Source organism: Poecilia latipinna, unplaced genomic scaffold (assembly GCF_001443285.1).
Source record: "Poecilia latipinna isolate Pla-1442-1.1 unplaced genomic scaffold, P_latipinna-1.0 Scaffold2170, whole genome shotgun sequence".
Taxonomy (NCBI): domain Eukaryota; kingdom Metazoa; phylum Chordata; class Actinopteri; order Cyprinodontiformes; family Poeciliidae; genus Poecilia; species Poecilia latipinna.
In genome coordinates, this window is record NW_015114786.1 from 62307 (window position 1) to 77843 (window position 15537).

At 41.6% G+C, this 15537-nt stretch overlaps 2 protein-coding genes across 6 annotated transcripts; one reads left to right on the top strand and one right to left on the bottom strand.

Annotated features, from left to right (window-relative positions):
- Nucleotides 1-68: 68 nt before the first annotated feature.
- stk36 (serine/threonine kinase 36 (fused homolog, Drosophila)) lies at nt 69-8758 on the top strand. Of its 5 annotated transcripts, none has more exons than XM_015017644.1 (20): nt 69-840; nt 927-1067; nt 1228-1305; nt 1842-1972; nt 2065-2314; nt 2490-2583; nt 3188-3348; nt 3449-3606; nt 3685-3787; nt 3997-4128; nt 4214-4390; nt 4488-4579; nt 4666-4729; nt 4948-5046; nt 5127-5201; nt 5282-5399; nt 5496-5622; nt 6672-6852; nt 7040-7406; nt 7514-7666. In XM_015017644.1, the coding sequence occupies exons 1-20, from the start codon at nt 757-759 to the stop codon at nt 7573-7575; spliced, it is 2694 nt and encodes an 897-aa protein (XP_014873130.1). In that variant the 5' UTR covers nt 69-756; the 3' UTR covers nt 7576-7666. The 5 variants fall into 5 exon arrangements, with proteins under 5 accessions (XP_014873130.1, XP_014873127.1, XP_014873128.1 ...); XM_015017641.1 differs by having other exon boundaries at nt 73-644; nt 718-840; nt 7040-8758; XM_015017642.1 differs by having other exon boundaries at nt 73-644; nt 738-840; nt 7040-8758.
- A 1262-nt stretch (nt 8759-10020) lies between these two features.
- On the bottom strand, nt 10021-15222 carry atf5a (activating transcription factor 5a). The gene is made up of 4 exons (XM_015017646.1): nt 14518-15222; nt 13384-13632; nt 11913-13101; nt 10021-11793 (listed from the first exon to the last, which is right to left on the bottom strand). The coding sequence occupies exons 2-4, from the start codon at nt 13523-13525 to the stop codon at nt 11607-11609; spliced, it is 1518 nt and encodes a 505-aa protein (XP_014873132.1). The 5' UTR covers nt 13526-13632; nt 14518-15222; the 3' UTR covers nt 10021-11606.
- Nucleotides 15223-15537: the final 315 nt, after the last annotated feature.

Below are 15537 nucleotides of genomic sequence, written 5' to 3' on the forward strand. Positions count from 1 at the left end.
AACTTTTCTATTTTTCATTTTGCTTTTTCTAATCCCCCTTGACTGTTCCATAGGTTTACTATTATTTTATTATCTTTATTTTATTCGATTACCTATTCAGTATCCAGTCAAGTTCTCCAGAGTCCCGCTAATAATCCTATTATTTGAGTCAAGTGGGTTGAAAGATTTTGTTCTATTTCGTTCTCATGACTGTAAAAGTGGTGATTATCACATTTACAACCAACAGCGCCCTCTGATTGTTGCAGATTTCGTTGTAACAACGCCACAGAGCGCTTTGTTTTCCTCATGAAGAAGCCTGTTGCTAGGAACGCAACAGCTGTCGCTAGGCTTAGGGCCCCTGTCCATTTTTTAGTCCACAGAAATGCCGGATTTGAATTTTTCATTATGTCGTAAAATTATTTTTAAATATATATTTTTTGTTGATATAGTGCAGTAATTAATCCAAACTATGATAACTTCTAAAGGTTTACGCATGAAAGGTCAAATGAAACGAGTTAATAATAACTTTTATTGCTAGGCAGTTAAGTAGGTCCACACAACCGTTTCTTCAGTTACTGAAAACACAACTTAACATTAACATTAGGCTTTGTCGGTCTCCAGATGTAACAAAAAGCATCGTCGTTAGTCTTAATAACTTGTTTTATGTAAGTTGTACGTTTTGCTCATAACGTTGACTGCCACTTGTGTTTTCACACAGGAGCTACATTATCATCACAGTGTTTGTTTCGGTTCGACCGTTAGCCCGCGGTGGTTCAGATGGATTCTTACCACGTACTAAACCTGGTGGGAGAGGGCTCATTCGGCCGAGTTTACAAGGGGAGAAAAAAGTTCACCGGCAAGGTAAATTTTCCTTTATCGAAACTTTTTTTATTCCCATGTTTGTTTGGCTCTCCGTCTCATTCATTTTGTTGGTTTTATATCATTAGGTCGTAGCTCTAAAGTTTATGCCGAAAGTGGGTCGGACTGAAAAAGAGCTGAGAAGTTTGAAGAGAGAAATAGAAATTATGAGAGATCTTCGACACCCAAATATAGTCCAGCTCTTTGACAGCTTTGAGACTGAAACCGAGGTACTTTTAACTCTCTCTTCAGTACTGTTGTTTGCACACACACACACACACACACACACACACACACACGTAAAATTTATTAAAAAAGTATAACCTTTGTAAGAATTTTCAGTCTCTAGACCATTTGCCTTGTCAAAAATCTAATGTTTCGTTATAATAGGTTGTGGTTGTAACTGAGTATGCAGAAGGCCAGTTGTTCCAGATTTTGGAGGATGATGGACACTTGCCAGAAAGCCAGGTATTCACTGCTCAAACTCATGGCGTGTGTGAGATCCAGAGGCTGTGGTAGGGCCCACAAACATTGGGGGCTTAAGACCAGACCAGAAAATGTTTAACTGTCTCATAACAGCAGAACCAACCACACCTATTCACCTTAGACGTTTTATAGATTTTATAGACTATTATAGAATATTTTAAAGTAAAATGTTTGCTGTATTTATATAGAATATTTTACTTGCAATATTATTTTTGGTTGTTTTGTTACCTAACTCTGATGTGTGAAATAACGAGATATAAAACAGATAATTACCTGAAGGATGATGCACGTCTATGACCTCTTTTTTAGGTTTTCCTGTTTCTAGTTTTGTATTCTGGACACTCATTCTTTTATGACATATTCTGTCATAATCAGGTTATGACAGAATTGTCATAATCTGATAAAAACTATTATTAAAACCATAATCATGCAAATCATGAACTTTAGTTTTGCCTATGATGACATTTACTCCACTTGATTGTACATAATGCATATTTGACTCCTCAACATTTTCCAAGGTGCGAGAAATTGCCTGCCAGCTGGTCTCTGCTCTGTATTATTTACACTCCCATCGCATCCTTCACCGTGACATGAAACCTCAAAATATCCTGCTAGGAAAAAGCGGTGTGGTGAAGCTCTGTGACTTTGGGTGAGTTTTTTGTGTGTGTGTGTGTGTGTGTGTGTGTGTGTTTAAATGCATCTATTCCCAAACTTCTTATTTACTCAAAAATCTTGCCACAGGTTTGCCAGAGCGATGAGCGTCTCCACCCTGGTCCTGACTTCCATCAAGGGAACACCGCTGTACATGTCGCCTGAGATCGTAGAGGAGAAGCCGTACGACCACACTGCTGACCTGTGGGCTCTGGGCTGCATTTTGTATGAGCTCCACACGGGGGTGCCACCGTTCTACACCAACTCCATCTTCCACTTGGTGCAGCTCATTGTAAAAGATCCGATCAAATGGCCGGACACGATGAGCGACAGCTGCATGGTAACAGTACAGCCCTTTAACATCCTTCCAGTCAAGTCAAGTAGATTGAACTAACTGTTCTGTGTGACAAGCAGATGGAAAAGATATTAATCAGCATGTTACGTTTTAGAATCGTCCCAACCAATACAATCTTATCAGGAATAAAAAAAAACATAAGTTTTCATGTCTTTCACAGAGTTTCCTGAAAGGTTTGTTGACTAAAGACCCACAGAAACGTTTGTCATGGCCAGACCTCCTGCACCACTCCTTTGTTGCTGATGGTGTTTTAGGTAATCCTTAAACCTTTTCTCTTTTCACCATAGATGATATCTGATGATTTATCTTCAACGAGAAACATGTGTCTTTAAAACACACCTGACTAATGAAGTAAGAACTTCCAACTCAGGTTTTTTTTTTAGACAATACAACATTCTTGAAAAACACAGCAAAGAAAGAATAACATTTCTGCTTTGTCTTTTTGTGTTGATGTCTTTACAAGAGGTGCAAAAATTAAGCTAGATTGTTTTCAAATCCGTGCAGTATTCGTCTGAAATGTTACACAATCTCATTCATAAAGTTTGAAGGAGGCAACTGTTCAACTTCATTGGTGGAAAAAACACACAAAGGAATTAAACGAGATATTTGAAACATCGTTGATATTTTGCTGTCTGTTTTCTCACTATGCAGGCAGAAGCTTGTTTTTGAAAGGGTAGATTTTACCTCCGTTAAATATGTACAACAGATATGCGAAAACAAATTAAAAAACTGACTGCGATTTATTTTTGTTGGTAACAAGCTTTATATTTTGGACCACGGGTTTAATAGATTTTCCAAAGCTTTAAATAATTGCTTACATTTCTAAATTGAACAAATTTGTTTTCGTGGCGATGGCAGTGCTGTCAGACACCAACCTCTTCAGCCCACTGACAGTCACACCTAGCCCAGACGTGGTGGCCAGGAAGATGAAGCAAGTGGCAGAAAAGTCTGTGCCGACATCAGGAGAGAGCATATTAATGAGAAAGGCCAGGGAGCAGATGGAGCTCCAAAAGAGAGAGGTCAGCAGTGACGGTGCTAAAGCTAACCAGCAGTATATTCTAGTGTTTTTTTGAGATCATTTTCAGATGCTCATTTAACCTGTTTGGTGTCGCTTCACAGAAAAAGAAGGAAGGGTGTGAAAGAATGAATCCTGCTGCAGTAATGGCGTCGCCTAAAGCCCTCTCCATTGAAGTTCCTGCAGCGTCTGGCCAGTTGGCCTCGGCAGCCAATCAAAGCATGAACCTGAAGAGTAAAACACGCGCCACACCAAAACAAAGGTTTGTTTCAGGAAGTATAGAAACTAGTAAAACATGTATAGCTGAATTATACTGTCACTCTGCTCATTTTCTCACCAGGGGTCAGATCAGCAGAGACTACGAACAGGAGTTTCCCTCCGTTGAGGTCGGGCCGCGACTCGTGCGCAGAGGGAATGACAGACCAGCCGCACTTCACAGGCAGGTCAGCAACTTTCAGCTTTCACTCTGCTTCTGCAACTGCAAACTCCAATATATTTATATTTTGTTTTGGATTTCATGTAGTAGGTTATCATGGAAAGTGAACCACGGAGCCGCCAATCTAATGTCTGTTCAAGGGATGTGAATGCTTTTGCTGTGATTTAGAAAGTATTGAGACAATTATCTTGAGAAAATAATTTCTTCTTCCTTCAGGATGTTGCTACTGAAAGGCACTGTGAGAATCGTGTCCAGGAAACAGACCTAAGCAGGCAGCAGAAGAAGCTCGTAAACTACAATGACATCATATGCCAAATTAAATCCAGCATTACAGCATTTCAGGTTCAGGTAAGTGATTTCATTTTGTTTCTACGATTGATTATTTAGCGATTCTGTCCTAACATAACTTAAAGGTTACTCTCGTTCTGTTCAGCTGATAGGTGTCGGTGTTATAAACGTGCAGCAGATTGAGCAGGTGATAAAGGTCCTACGAAACTTGATCGTGACCCCTGACCTCGAGAAGTCTCACCACATCAGCCATGAACTTAAACTACCACAATCCTTCTTTGAGCTGATCAGAGATTCTGTTTCAAACACTGATTTTATCAAGGTTACTTTTCTGTAATACAAGCACACCTAAAATAACTCTTGTTTACTAGAAACCTCCTTTTTTTTTTTTTTTTTTTTTTTTTGTATTTTCTCTTCAGGAGCAGAGGAATGTGCTTACTCTTGGAGAAATTATTAAATTTATTCTGTTCTACTGGGAAAGGCATCGTGGTTGGGTGGAAGACGAGCCCAGGTTTTCTTCCTTTCTTTTTTGTTGAACACAGCACAACTGCAGGCTGACTATTTATTTACAGACCTTCCTCTGGTTTCACCCTGCAGACTGGAAGAGTTCACTGAGCCGCTCAAGGCGATTATCAGTCAGTCAGATCTCACTGCTCTGGCAGTAAGTATTCACTTCAATCAGTCCAATAAGCACATTTTTATAACATGTTTGGATTTTTGGTTTGGTCTTTGGAAGTGAAAAGTCTTCTTCATCTGTGTTGATTTGACCATGACTTGTGTTTTTGTGTTCCTGACAATATTTTATGAGATCAAGCTGCCCCTTTTGAATCAGATTAGATTTTGATGCTTTTTCTGTTTTGTTTTGTTTTTTTTCTCTAGCCGCTCGCTGCTTCTGTTTTATCTCTCTTCACTCTACATGGTGTTGATGTTTTTGTCGACGTGGAGAATTTGACTTCCCTGCTGAAAATGCATCCCTCGGTACCGAGCAATGCGCCATTCATTACGGTCTATAATTTCCTGCACTTGTTTATAGCTTGTTTGTTTCTGTGCACTCTAAGCCTCTGGTGTTACCGCCTCCTGGTTGGGGACTGTATGATGGCCTCCTCTCTTTACTCCTACACGCGTTGTCTGAGGTGAGGCGCCGGGTGAAACGTACTACATTTTCAGGGATAAATCTCTACGCATTGTGAGTTTCATTTATTATTTTCCTCAGGATGACCATGCTTCAGTCTCATCTAAGTTAAATCCACTTGTGTTCTTGGATTTGTGGAAAAAAGTTGGTTCTTCACTCGCAAGCCCAATGCCAAACCTGGACTTATTTTCAGCAGATGGTAAAACCCAAATCTCAAAACTTTTTTCTTTTTTTTTATATATATATTTAGTATTGTACATGTTAATAATGACTTTTTCTTTCCTTCTTTTTTCAGGAATTTACTCTTTTCTGTCTATTGCCCTGCTTATCTTCACAAAGGACCTGAACTCATGCATTCCTCTTTTTTCTGACAAAAAGTCTCAGTGTGTATACACGCTCTGCCGGTTGCTCAGCAACGACTGGTTAGTGTTTTACAACGCCTTGTAAAGTACTTGCACCCTCAACTTTTCAAGCTTTTCTTTTTATAATAGACCAGTAGTACCAAGTAGTGCATTAATGTGATGTGGACGGAAAATGATGCATAATTTTTAAAAAATTGTTTTTTTTTTTTTTTCAAATTAAAATCTAGAGTTTATTTCTCTGAGCCAAAATTTTTTAGAACTGTCATTTCTGCCCATTCTTCTTTGCAAAATATCTCTTGCTTTGTTTGGATGAAAATTGCCTCCAGTTTCTAGGCAGATTGTGTTATAAAATGGCACAATCAACTAACTATGTTGCCTTCAGTTGTTATGAAAATGGTACATATGTTAAAAATAATTAAAAAGAAACTTGAAATTGGGAGTCTGTCTCTAACTCTCCCGCAGTCTTAAGAAATGGGGTCATTTGAACTCCACAAGTGTTTTTAATTTACTCTGTACACGATCCGGTGGGGTCACACTGACCTCATGTGCGCTAATTACTAGTTTGTTTTGTGCGTATGTGGTTTCGGGAATTGACGATCTGACTGGACAACACTCCCACGTTTCCCTGCTGTCCGACCGTGACATTTGCCGCACTCTTCCTGAGCGCCGCGCTAAGAAGCTTCTGCTCTTTCTGACACTGCCTTCAGCATGTCTTCATGACATTATGCTGTTTTCCAGCCATTCTTAGGAGTGTCAGACTGGGAAGTAGTTCCTATGTCAAGTTCAGCAGAAATGCAGTTCTACTACATGTTTGATAATTGCTGCTGCCGCTAGTTTGGAGGAGATGTGTGGCGCAGACTTTAGGTAAATAGGCAGTGTATTGTATGAGCCAGCATATCCATGTCCATCTCCACGGTTTCTTTTTCTTTTTTTTTTTTTTATTTCTTCCTCTTTTCAGAAATGCACTTTGTTGTGTTTGCCTGTCATTTAGAATCCCAGTAAAATTTTCTGAAGTGTGTTTTCCTAATTAAACCATTTTAGAGTAGAAGTCATAAATCCACAGAGCTCCAGCACTGCGAGATAACAGCATCATCATTTATACCCTGCAGTCCTCATTTATCAGCCAAGCCTCCCTGTGGGACCGCCGACACGGAGCTGAGCTGCGACTCTCTGTCCACGTTGAGCTGCCACCTGCTCTGCTTTCCGTTTGCTCTGGACCTGCCGCCACACACCATGGCCGCCGTCCTGCAGGTGTACGACAGCTGTCATGTTGCTTCCAGCCTCCTGCAGGTCAGTGGCCTTCTCATGCTCCTATAAAGACCTCAGTGGCAAACAAAAGTCTGATGCAACACACAGTGGCTCTTGCACCGTGCTCCTCTCTGAGAAGCAATACTTTACGATTTAACATCTTTGTACTTTGCAAGTCAAATGCTGGATGTGTGACAAGCGCTCTGATTTTTTTTGTGTGGCTTTGCAGGTAATTCAGACATTCCCTCCATCTCAGCTGGAGCTGCCTCTCTCCCTGCTGAGCCGTTTGCTGTTGTGTGATCCTGAGCGCTCCGTGTCCCACGTCGGAGGAGGTGCTTCTGGCTTTTTTTCGTCAACTCAGAGCAACCAGCTCTTTCCCTCCAAAAATCCCACCGCTGTGACCAGAACTGCCAGCTCTCTGCTCTCTGACTTGCTGCGTCAGGATGAGCTGTGGGACTGTGCTGTGGAGCTCCTGAATCTCTTGTCCCAAGTGGCCCGCTGCTCCTCTCAGCCCGCTTCCCCTCGGATATCTGTTGAGGCCGCGGCGCTGCAGCAGGCGCTGACTCATCCGTACGACCAGATCAGAGTTGCCACATGTAGGTTTGTGGGGAATTTGGAACCATTCAGGGCTAATCGAGCGCATAACCTGCAGGCTGACATTTTCAGACAGATGATAGACGCTCTTAATGACTCCTGCACACAGGTGCGGCGGACGGCATGCAGGGCGGTGGGGAACTGGCTGGGATACGTTGCAGCAAAGTTTAAAACGGGAGGAAGCCGCAGTGACTCTTCAGGGTGGGGCAAAGAGAGCAATCGCAGTAAAGAAGCGCATTCACACGTCGAAGCAGCTGGTGACGCGGTGACGGAGCAGATGTTTGACGCAGATGAACAGAGGCGATGGACAGACGAAGCTCAGAGGTCGGCCGCCTCGTTGACCTGCCTGCTCTCGGACCGCGACGCCGTCACGCGGCGTCACTGCTGTGCGGCTCTGGGAAACCTGGTGAACGTTGACGGCGTCGTGTCGGTGCTGGATGAAGAGGCGTACAGCTCTCTTCTCAGAGTCGCGTGCAATGATTCAAACAACGGCGTGAGAGAAGCTGCAATCGCAGCTCTGAAACTCTGCAGCCAGCAGGATGCGGTGCAGCGGGGAAGTTGACGAGAAGAGGGACGTCCGTGTCCCTTAGAAGTGTGCTGCACAATATTTGGGCGACTGGAGCAATAACGAAATCACACTTCTGACTGCTTTAAACATGAATTGGGAGTAAAAACTCCACAAACCCCAGTTAAAAAAAAAAAAAAGCAATTTCCCAACATTTAGAAGCTGCGGCGACTTGCTTGCTCCTTCACCTTTTTCTTTGATTTAATCACTCACAGATTTTAGCTCTTTACAAATGTTTATGATTTTTTCCATCTGAACAAAACATCACCAGATCATGATGCTGCCACTTGTTCCCAAGTTAGCCTAAAGTTCAAGTTGGGTTTCTGCAAAATGCAGCGCATTCTTCTTCAAGGTTTTAGGTGATTTTTGTCCGGTCAGAGTCCCTTTTTAATTAATTTATTTATTTATTTATTTTTGGAAGAAAAGGTTTGCGTCTTTCAACCATTACCCATAATGGTTGAAAACACATGGAAACATGTAGACCAGAACTGCCTGTTGGTTCTTGATCATCATTTCCTGTTGATCTTTAGCTGAAGGATGCAAATGTCAAGACAAACGTTCCAGAACTGCTGACCTTTATTTAATGTTAACTTGACTTTGGTTAATGGCAGGTGTAAGAAGACTCGATACTGAAACTGAGTGGTTCAACAAAGTAGCTTAGGATGAGAACAGGCAACAACCAGGTTACTGCAGCTTTTCTATTCTTCTTTACTTGAACCTCGTCACTCATTCGTTTCCAGTTTCGCTGTACATGAATAAATATCTCATTAAAATCAAACATTTAAAGGATTTATCATTCTGCTTTTCTTTTTTTTTTTACATCATGAAAGCTCTGTATTTTAACAAGCAGGTGTAGACTTTTTATATATTTGTTCCGCCATGAACTTGGTCACCCCTCGACTATTTGTTTACGTGTGTTTTTCGGTTTTATTATTCCTTAAAACTTTTACAGGCGCTTACACAAACACTACGTTGACTTCAGCAACAGCGACAAATGCCAGCGAGATCAAACATCTGAAAGTAAAACGAATTCAGATTGCTCTTAATTTGTTGTTTATGTTTAGCAACTATTTTCTGATGAAGCTTTCTCGCGTTTTAAATATCAAATGAGACATTCAAGGTGAAGCATTTCTTTTTCCAAGTCCTTCAGCGCTGGCTCAAAATGGGAATCCGTTTCGCGATGACGTTCATTTATACTTTTCATACATTTTTGTTTTTCTTGGAGGCGATAATGTTTAGAAATTAATACGACAAAACACTGCATTTATATCATTATGTCATTTATTCTGTATAGGCTGTAAGCTGCGAGATTAAGATGATTTGAGGGCATAACAGCATTTTAATGTCTCCGTTCTTTACTTCTAAATAAATTAAGGGTCGTTTATTGCAAAAAAAAAAAAAAATGGGGGGAAAGTATCTTTAATGAATATTTTAAACCGCAGAAAGAAACATATTTTACGTCATGGAGATGTGACGTTTGCTGTCACAGCGGAGTTTTCAGTTTTGAAATAAAACTGTCGGGTCGGGCTGCCTATTTTAGTGACTTTTTTTATGTGAACGGATTGGATCGTAAATAATTTTACATTCACTTTTTTTTTTAATTCTAAATGGATATAAAGCGCTAGCCTAAGATCCCATTGTATAAAAATAAAAGTGCCCAAAGGACGAACGCACGGAGAAAAAACATCAACAACTCATCGCCACGTTTAAATGAATTAATACAGAAAATTATTTCATTTCTTTGCATTCGCTTCCATTTAACAAGAAATTAAAGACACGAAGACGATCAGACCAATAACGTCGGGTGAAAACTAAACGCGTTTTCTTGTCCGGCGTCCTGCGGCCCGTGCTTTAATCTACAGAAACCGAAATTATCCAACTAAAAGAAAGGAAGAAAACACATTCAGGTCAGTCGTTTTTAATTCAGATCCTGCAGGTTGAAAGCCATTTCTATTCCGAAAGGTCTTTTAAAAAAACACACACACACACTCTCACGAATTAACACACGGGTTCAAGTTAATGACGCTTTTATTTATTTATGTATTTTTTTTAATGGAAAGTTTACACCACACAGAAAGAAACATACATAGTGGATACATCGCTTCAAAATTACAAAGAGATACAATGAGTTGTCGCCCGTATTTTTGGTTTAAACATGTTTTGTTGATAGTACACCGCAGGGGGTTAAACATCATGAATCCCAAGCCAAAAAAAAAAAAAAAAAGAGACAGAAACACAAAGTGCAAATAAATGATTGTCTAAAAACTAAATGTGCAAAGAAAAAAGGAAAAGCTTTGTAAAGTAATGTGCAAAAGAGTTTCTATTAGATAAATAAATGACTTGTAAAATATTTCACACGGCCTAAAAATAAACAATCTGATGAATTTGTTTCTTTTTTCAACATTTTTTTTTAGAAAAAAAATCAACACACTACTCCCTGAACATATAAAAAGTTACAAATTAGTGCAGCTCAGCTGGAGGCCTATAAAACTTATTGCCTTAAGCAGTTTAAGGAGACAATCCTCATTTCTGAATCTCTAAATATTCTGTTTCAGAGAAGGAAAAATACATTAATGGAAGAGCATGCAGAGAGAGGCTGCTAAAACACCACTAATTACAATATGTGCACCCAAATATAAAAGTATTTTTTTTCAATCCAAGAGGGAAATATGAAATCCTACAGGAGAGAGAGAGGGGGGTGGGGGGAACAAAACTGAAATGTTATCTCCTGCAATAATTATCTACTGATGTTTGTAGATCTGGAGGACAGATAAATTATCCTGAGCTGCAAAACAGATTTATTTATTGCAAAGTAAACTTTACAGCCATAGCCACATCTCAGTTTACTTTAAAGCATTTAGGATTGCGCTTGTTTTAATTGAACATTTCTTGCAGCAGTTGCTGCAAAATATTGCAGTGATTTGATCTGTTGTATTAAGTTATGAAACAGCAGAGGAATTAGATAGTCCCAAATATGATCATTAGAGCAACACGAGTTGTTTAAAAAATATCTGGTCGTATTTAAATAAGAAAAAAATATCAGATTGTTTCACAGAACTTTCTTTAATTTTAAAACTTAACAGTTCTGATAAGTCTACAATTAAAGCTGAAATGTTTCACCAAAACACAAGTACTAATCCATCTACTTCCATAACTCTTACAGCAACTTTATTTCAAAAGTAATAATTAAATAGGAATAAAAGGAGACTCTTCAGATTCTATTGCTGACATCAATTTCAATGTAAGGCTAAAAATAAATACGTAACCTGCTGTTTAAATGACATTACAACCCCGCCCCCCAAAAAAACAAAACAAAAAAAAAGTTATTCAGTAGATTCAGAGAAAGAGGAAGATCTGTTAAAGATGATTGTCAGGTAAAGCATTGCAGCGCCACAGTGAAGGCTCAGGTGATTTCAGTGCCAAAAACAAATGAGAAAGAATTGATTTTAAAATTCAGAAAACAATTCACATCAGCAAAGCATGCAGTGGCCCCCCGCATCATAAAAACAACACCAACGGAAAAACAAACAAACAAACAAAAAAAAAGACATGAAACATTCAGTTCACGAGAAAACAAATAAAAGTTGCGCATTTTCTCGGCTTTGCCCGGTCTGAGTGTACTTGCAGTCGTGCGGCGTTACGCTGTTGTGTCCTGCTTGAGCCTTTGGCTGCGTGCTTTGTAAACTTCGATCAGCAGGTCTTTGACGTACTGGATTTCACGTTCCACGGACTCTGCCTTGTCTCGCAGCTCGCGGTTCCTCCCCTCCAGGCAGTGCAGCTGCTCCTCCAAAGAATCTAGCTCCGCCCTTTTTCGCTGGCGATACCTAAGTCAAGCAAAAGATGTTGAGTTTTGTTTGTCTGTTGTTTTGGGGGTTTTTTAATCGCAAGTCATATGAAAACTGTTGGTGCTTTTAAAGAAATTCAGTAGGAGCAAAGATTTTACCTATGAGCGGCGGTTTTGTTCTGATCCCTTTTCTTTTGCTTTCGCTCACCGCCTTCGTGTGGAATGATGTCTACTTCGTATTTCACAGCGCAGTGGTCTTCTCTTAGCCTGCATGTCTGCCTGTGCCCTGAGCTGTCCAGATTCAAACTCTCCCTCGCCATCAGGAAGCATTCTGGGGCCTGATCGTCAAGGTAATTGCAGTGCAAATCGGGCTGTAGCATCTGCAGACTCTCCGTTTTCACCTGCTCGTTGATGTTCCCCAAGAAGCTGCTGAAGGCCTCGGACTGAGGCGTCGCTGGAATGTAGCAGCTTTCACCGCTGTCGGTTTTCCAAGACACGGTGGCCTTGGTCACCTCCACGCTGGCCTTGATGCTGCTCAGCACCTCGCTGTTCGCGGTGCCTCCGCTGACCTCCCTCATGCTGTACATCATCACATCCTCTTTCTTCTGAGGAGGGTCCAGTGTTCCACCAAAGCCAAACCCGCCACCAACAACCTTGGCGCCACTCATCACGTCTTGGGTAAAGCAGCAGTTTTTGTCGTCTTTGGATAAGCCAGCACATCGTCTGACCTCGATCGCATTGCCCAGGCAGTAGCTTTTCCCCACCAGCTGCTCGTCCTCCACGGAGCCGTAATTACTCGTCAGGGCCACAGCAGAGTTACCTGAGTTACTTCCTTTGGAACCCAACACGTTGCTTTCGTAGCCTTCGCCGAACCTCACGCTCTCCAGAACTCTTTTCCTACCACACCCACTGGGGCGGCTGCAGCTGTACGGGGCATGTCTAGGAATTTTGGATCGCCCTATGGGCCCACCACAGATGCTCAGCAGGTCCAGCTCCCCGGTTGCCAGGGTAACAAGAAGTGGGTTGGACTCCGATTGGGTGGACGCAGAGTACGAGGCGTATGGCAGTTGACTGAATGGCTGAGGACCCGCCGGCAGTGGACCCCTGTCGCATTTTCCCAGCCTCTGCCCTTTCTCTGGCAGTGGCTCAGACAGGAAGTAGTCCTCAAGCTGGGCGAGTTCCTCTTGCAGCAAAGAGGTCATGACCTCCAAGTCAGAGGGCACCTGGATATCATTCTGAAGGGGTGAAGGGGGAAGGGAGGCATTGGTGGAGGAGGGAGGGGAAGGAGGATTTGGGAGGTACGAGGAGAAATCCACTTCTTCCGTCATCCAGTCAGTGAGACCATCACCTACACAGGAGGAGGAAAAATGTTTGGAACAATCTGTTAGATGCACAAAATGTTAGTGCTAGGAGGAAAAACAAAAGTTTAAAATATCAAGCTAGCAGTGCAGGCACAAATTTGATCGACAATCGTAAATGCAGAACATTTTTCCTGAAGTCGCCCGGCAATATCGACAAAACAATCGTAGCTAGTTTTTTACTTACTGTTCAAGAAGGACGAATGTGCTGCAGTGCCGAGCCCACCTGAAATGGGGAAAAATATAAAAAAAACGCACTCGCTGCGACTCACCAATTAAATGCGGGCTCTCCTCTGACACCTCCCCCCTGCACCCCTGTGATTGGCTGTGGTTAGCCTGTGGGTGAGAGAGAGCGAGGGGGTCTGCCGGGCAGACACGAAGAGTCCTCCAAACATGAGCTGATGTTGCCATCATTTTGCCTGTTGACGCCTTGATTTAGTCCGAGTCCGAGCACACGCTGAGAGCGAGCGGGGTCTGACAGATGGGCCACAGAGAGCAGGGCAGGGCGAGCATAATGAAACCTGCAGGGACAAGAGGAGGCAGGGATCAGAACGCCGTGCAACTCAGAAAACATCCGGATTGTTCAATCAAATCATGGAGTAACCAGTGACAGGCAGTGCTTCCTTCAGCAAGTAATGTCTACACAATGACATGTTTTGATGAGATGAAACAGGAAACAAAACAGCTACAAATCAGAAGAAGTCACATGCAAATGCCCTTAATTAAAGAACCAAAATGCACTATCTCAAATAAAAGCTATTGTAGCAAAAAGTGATACAGAAGACCCGACTGTCTCCTTTGGATATTTAACTGGCCCTCAAAGCAAAAGTGCACTTCACATCTGAAAACACGTGGGACCTTTTAGTAGTGCTGTCATGGGCTCCACTGTTGATGTAGAAACTCCACAGTAACCATGTGTCTCAAGTGAGAAGCACCCTGGTGGTTAAATGGGATTAATGCAGATCAACTGCCTCCAATCCAGGTTCCTTTTAAATTAATCCTCTGCTTGATCACTTAAACGGTTCAGATTACAACAATGACAATTTATAGGCTGTTACCAGGGAGTCGTTTAATTTTCATAATCTTGCACAATAACTGGATAGTAAGTAAGTAAGTAAAATAATTTAAAACTATTGGGACATACAACTGAAAAGTGACAATATATGCCTGTATTTATGATACATCTAAAAAGCTGAATGCATCTATTTACACAAAAGTACAGTTTAGCAAAAAAAAATATATAAAAACTCTTATTGAAGTAATCACAAAAAACAGTGACAACTGGGCAAACAATAAGTTTAAAATTAAATAGGAAATTTCAAACAAAGTGGGAAGTAAACAAGTCAATGACATCCAATGGTCAGCCATAACAACAAAAAAGGAAGAAGTAGAAGAGTTGGACTTACTCCATTCTTGCGGGAAAACTGTAGAGCACTTGGGGGTGCGTTGCTAAAGCAAAGCACGACTTCGTTTCTGGTCCAGCGACGTCAACAAGAACTTAAAGAGCCATGTTTAGCTCCGAATAACCCGGAACGACGCACAAAAACAGAGAGGAAAAGATGCTGCTTTGTTGTGGTCGACCTGTAAACTGAGGAGCCGAATGACCGAGACAAAGCATCAGTTCATTCACACCTAGCAACCGACTGCGTCACCGGGGTAGAACGTGTTGTTGTTGTTCTGTGCAGATCACTCCGCCCACTCCCTCCCTCCGCGGAGGACCACCGAAGGACGGCCCACTCTTTCTCCCAGCTGTTATTGATGACTTGTTTCAAAAGTTGTGATTCCAACATCTCAATTAAGTCATTTAAGACGCATTCATAATTTAGTTATGTCAATTCTACGTCATGCTCTTGCCGTGAAAACACAGAACGTTTAGTAAGACAGAAAGTAGTTTTAATAATTCAGTTACTGCAGGGTTTTGATGAGATGTAACGGAGACAAGCTAGCAACGTCAGTTTCTAAACTCAGCGGGGCAGAACTATTCATAACCAGCAACTTAAACAGCGTATCTCCGTAGTGTACATAGAGTTCAGTTTACTATAGACCACGGTATAATGTTGTAGACGTACTATTTTACTCTACGTGTTCAGTAGGAGGCTGTTGCAGGTCCGTTGCATCAGTGGTTCTCGCTCACTGTGATTGGCTGTTCGACCTCCTACTGCCGCGCTCTCATTGGTTGGAATAGAGTCGCTGTGAAATATGATTGGTTAGTGGTAGGCAAGGCGAAGCGTCAATGTTGTCTTTTTTCCCCCTGCAGTGCAGACCGTGCACATGTTTCATGTAAACAAACCGGGTGTGGTGACAGGTACAGCACTTTTCCACACTAACAAAAAGCTGCACTTTAGGTTTCAGTTTTAAAATATTAGTTCTTATTTTTGATAAACAAAATTGCTTTTATTGACCAAATATTGAGTTAAATGTTCAGA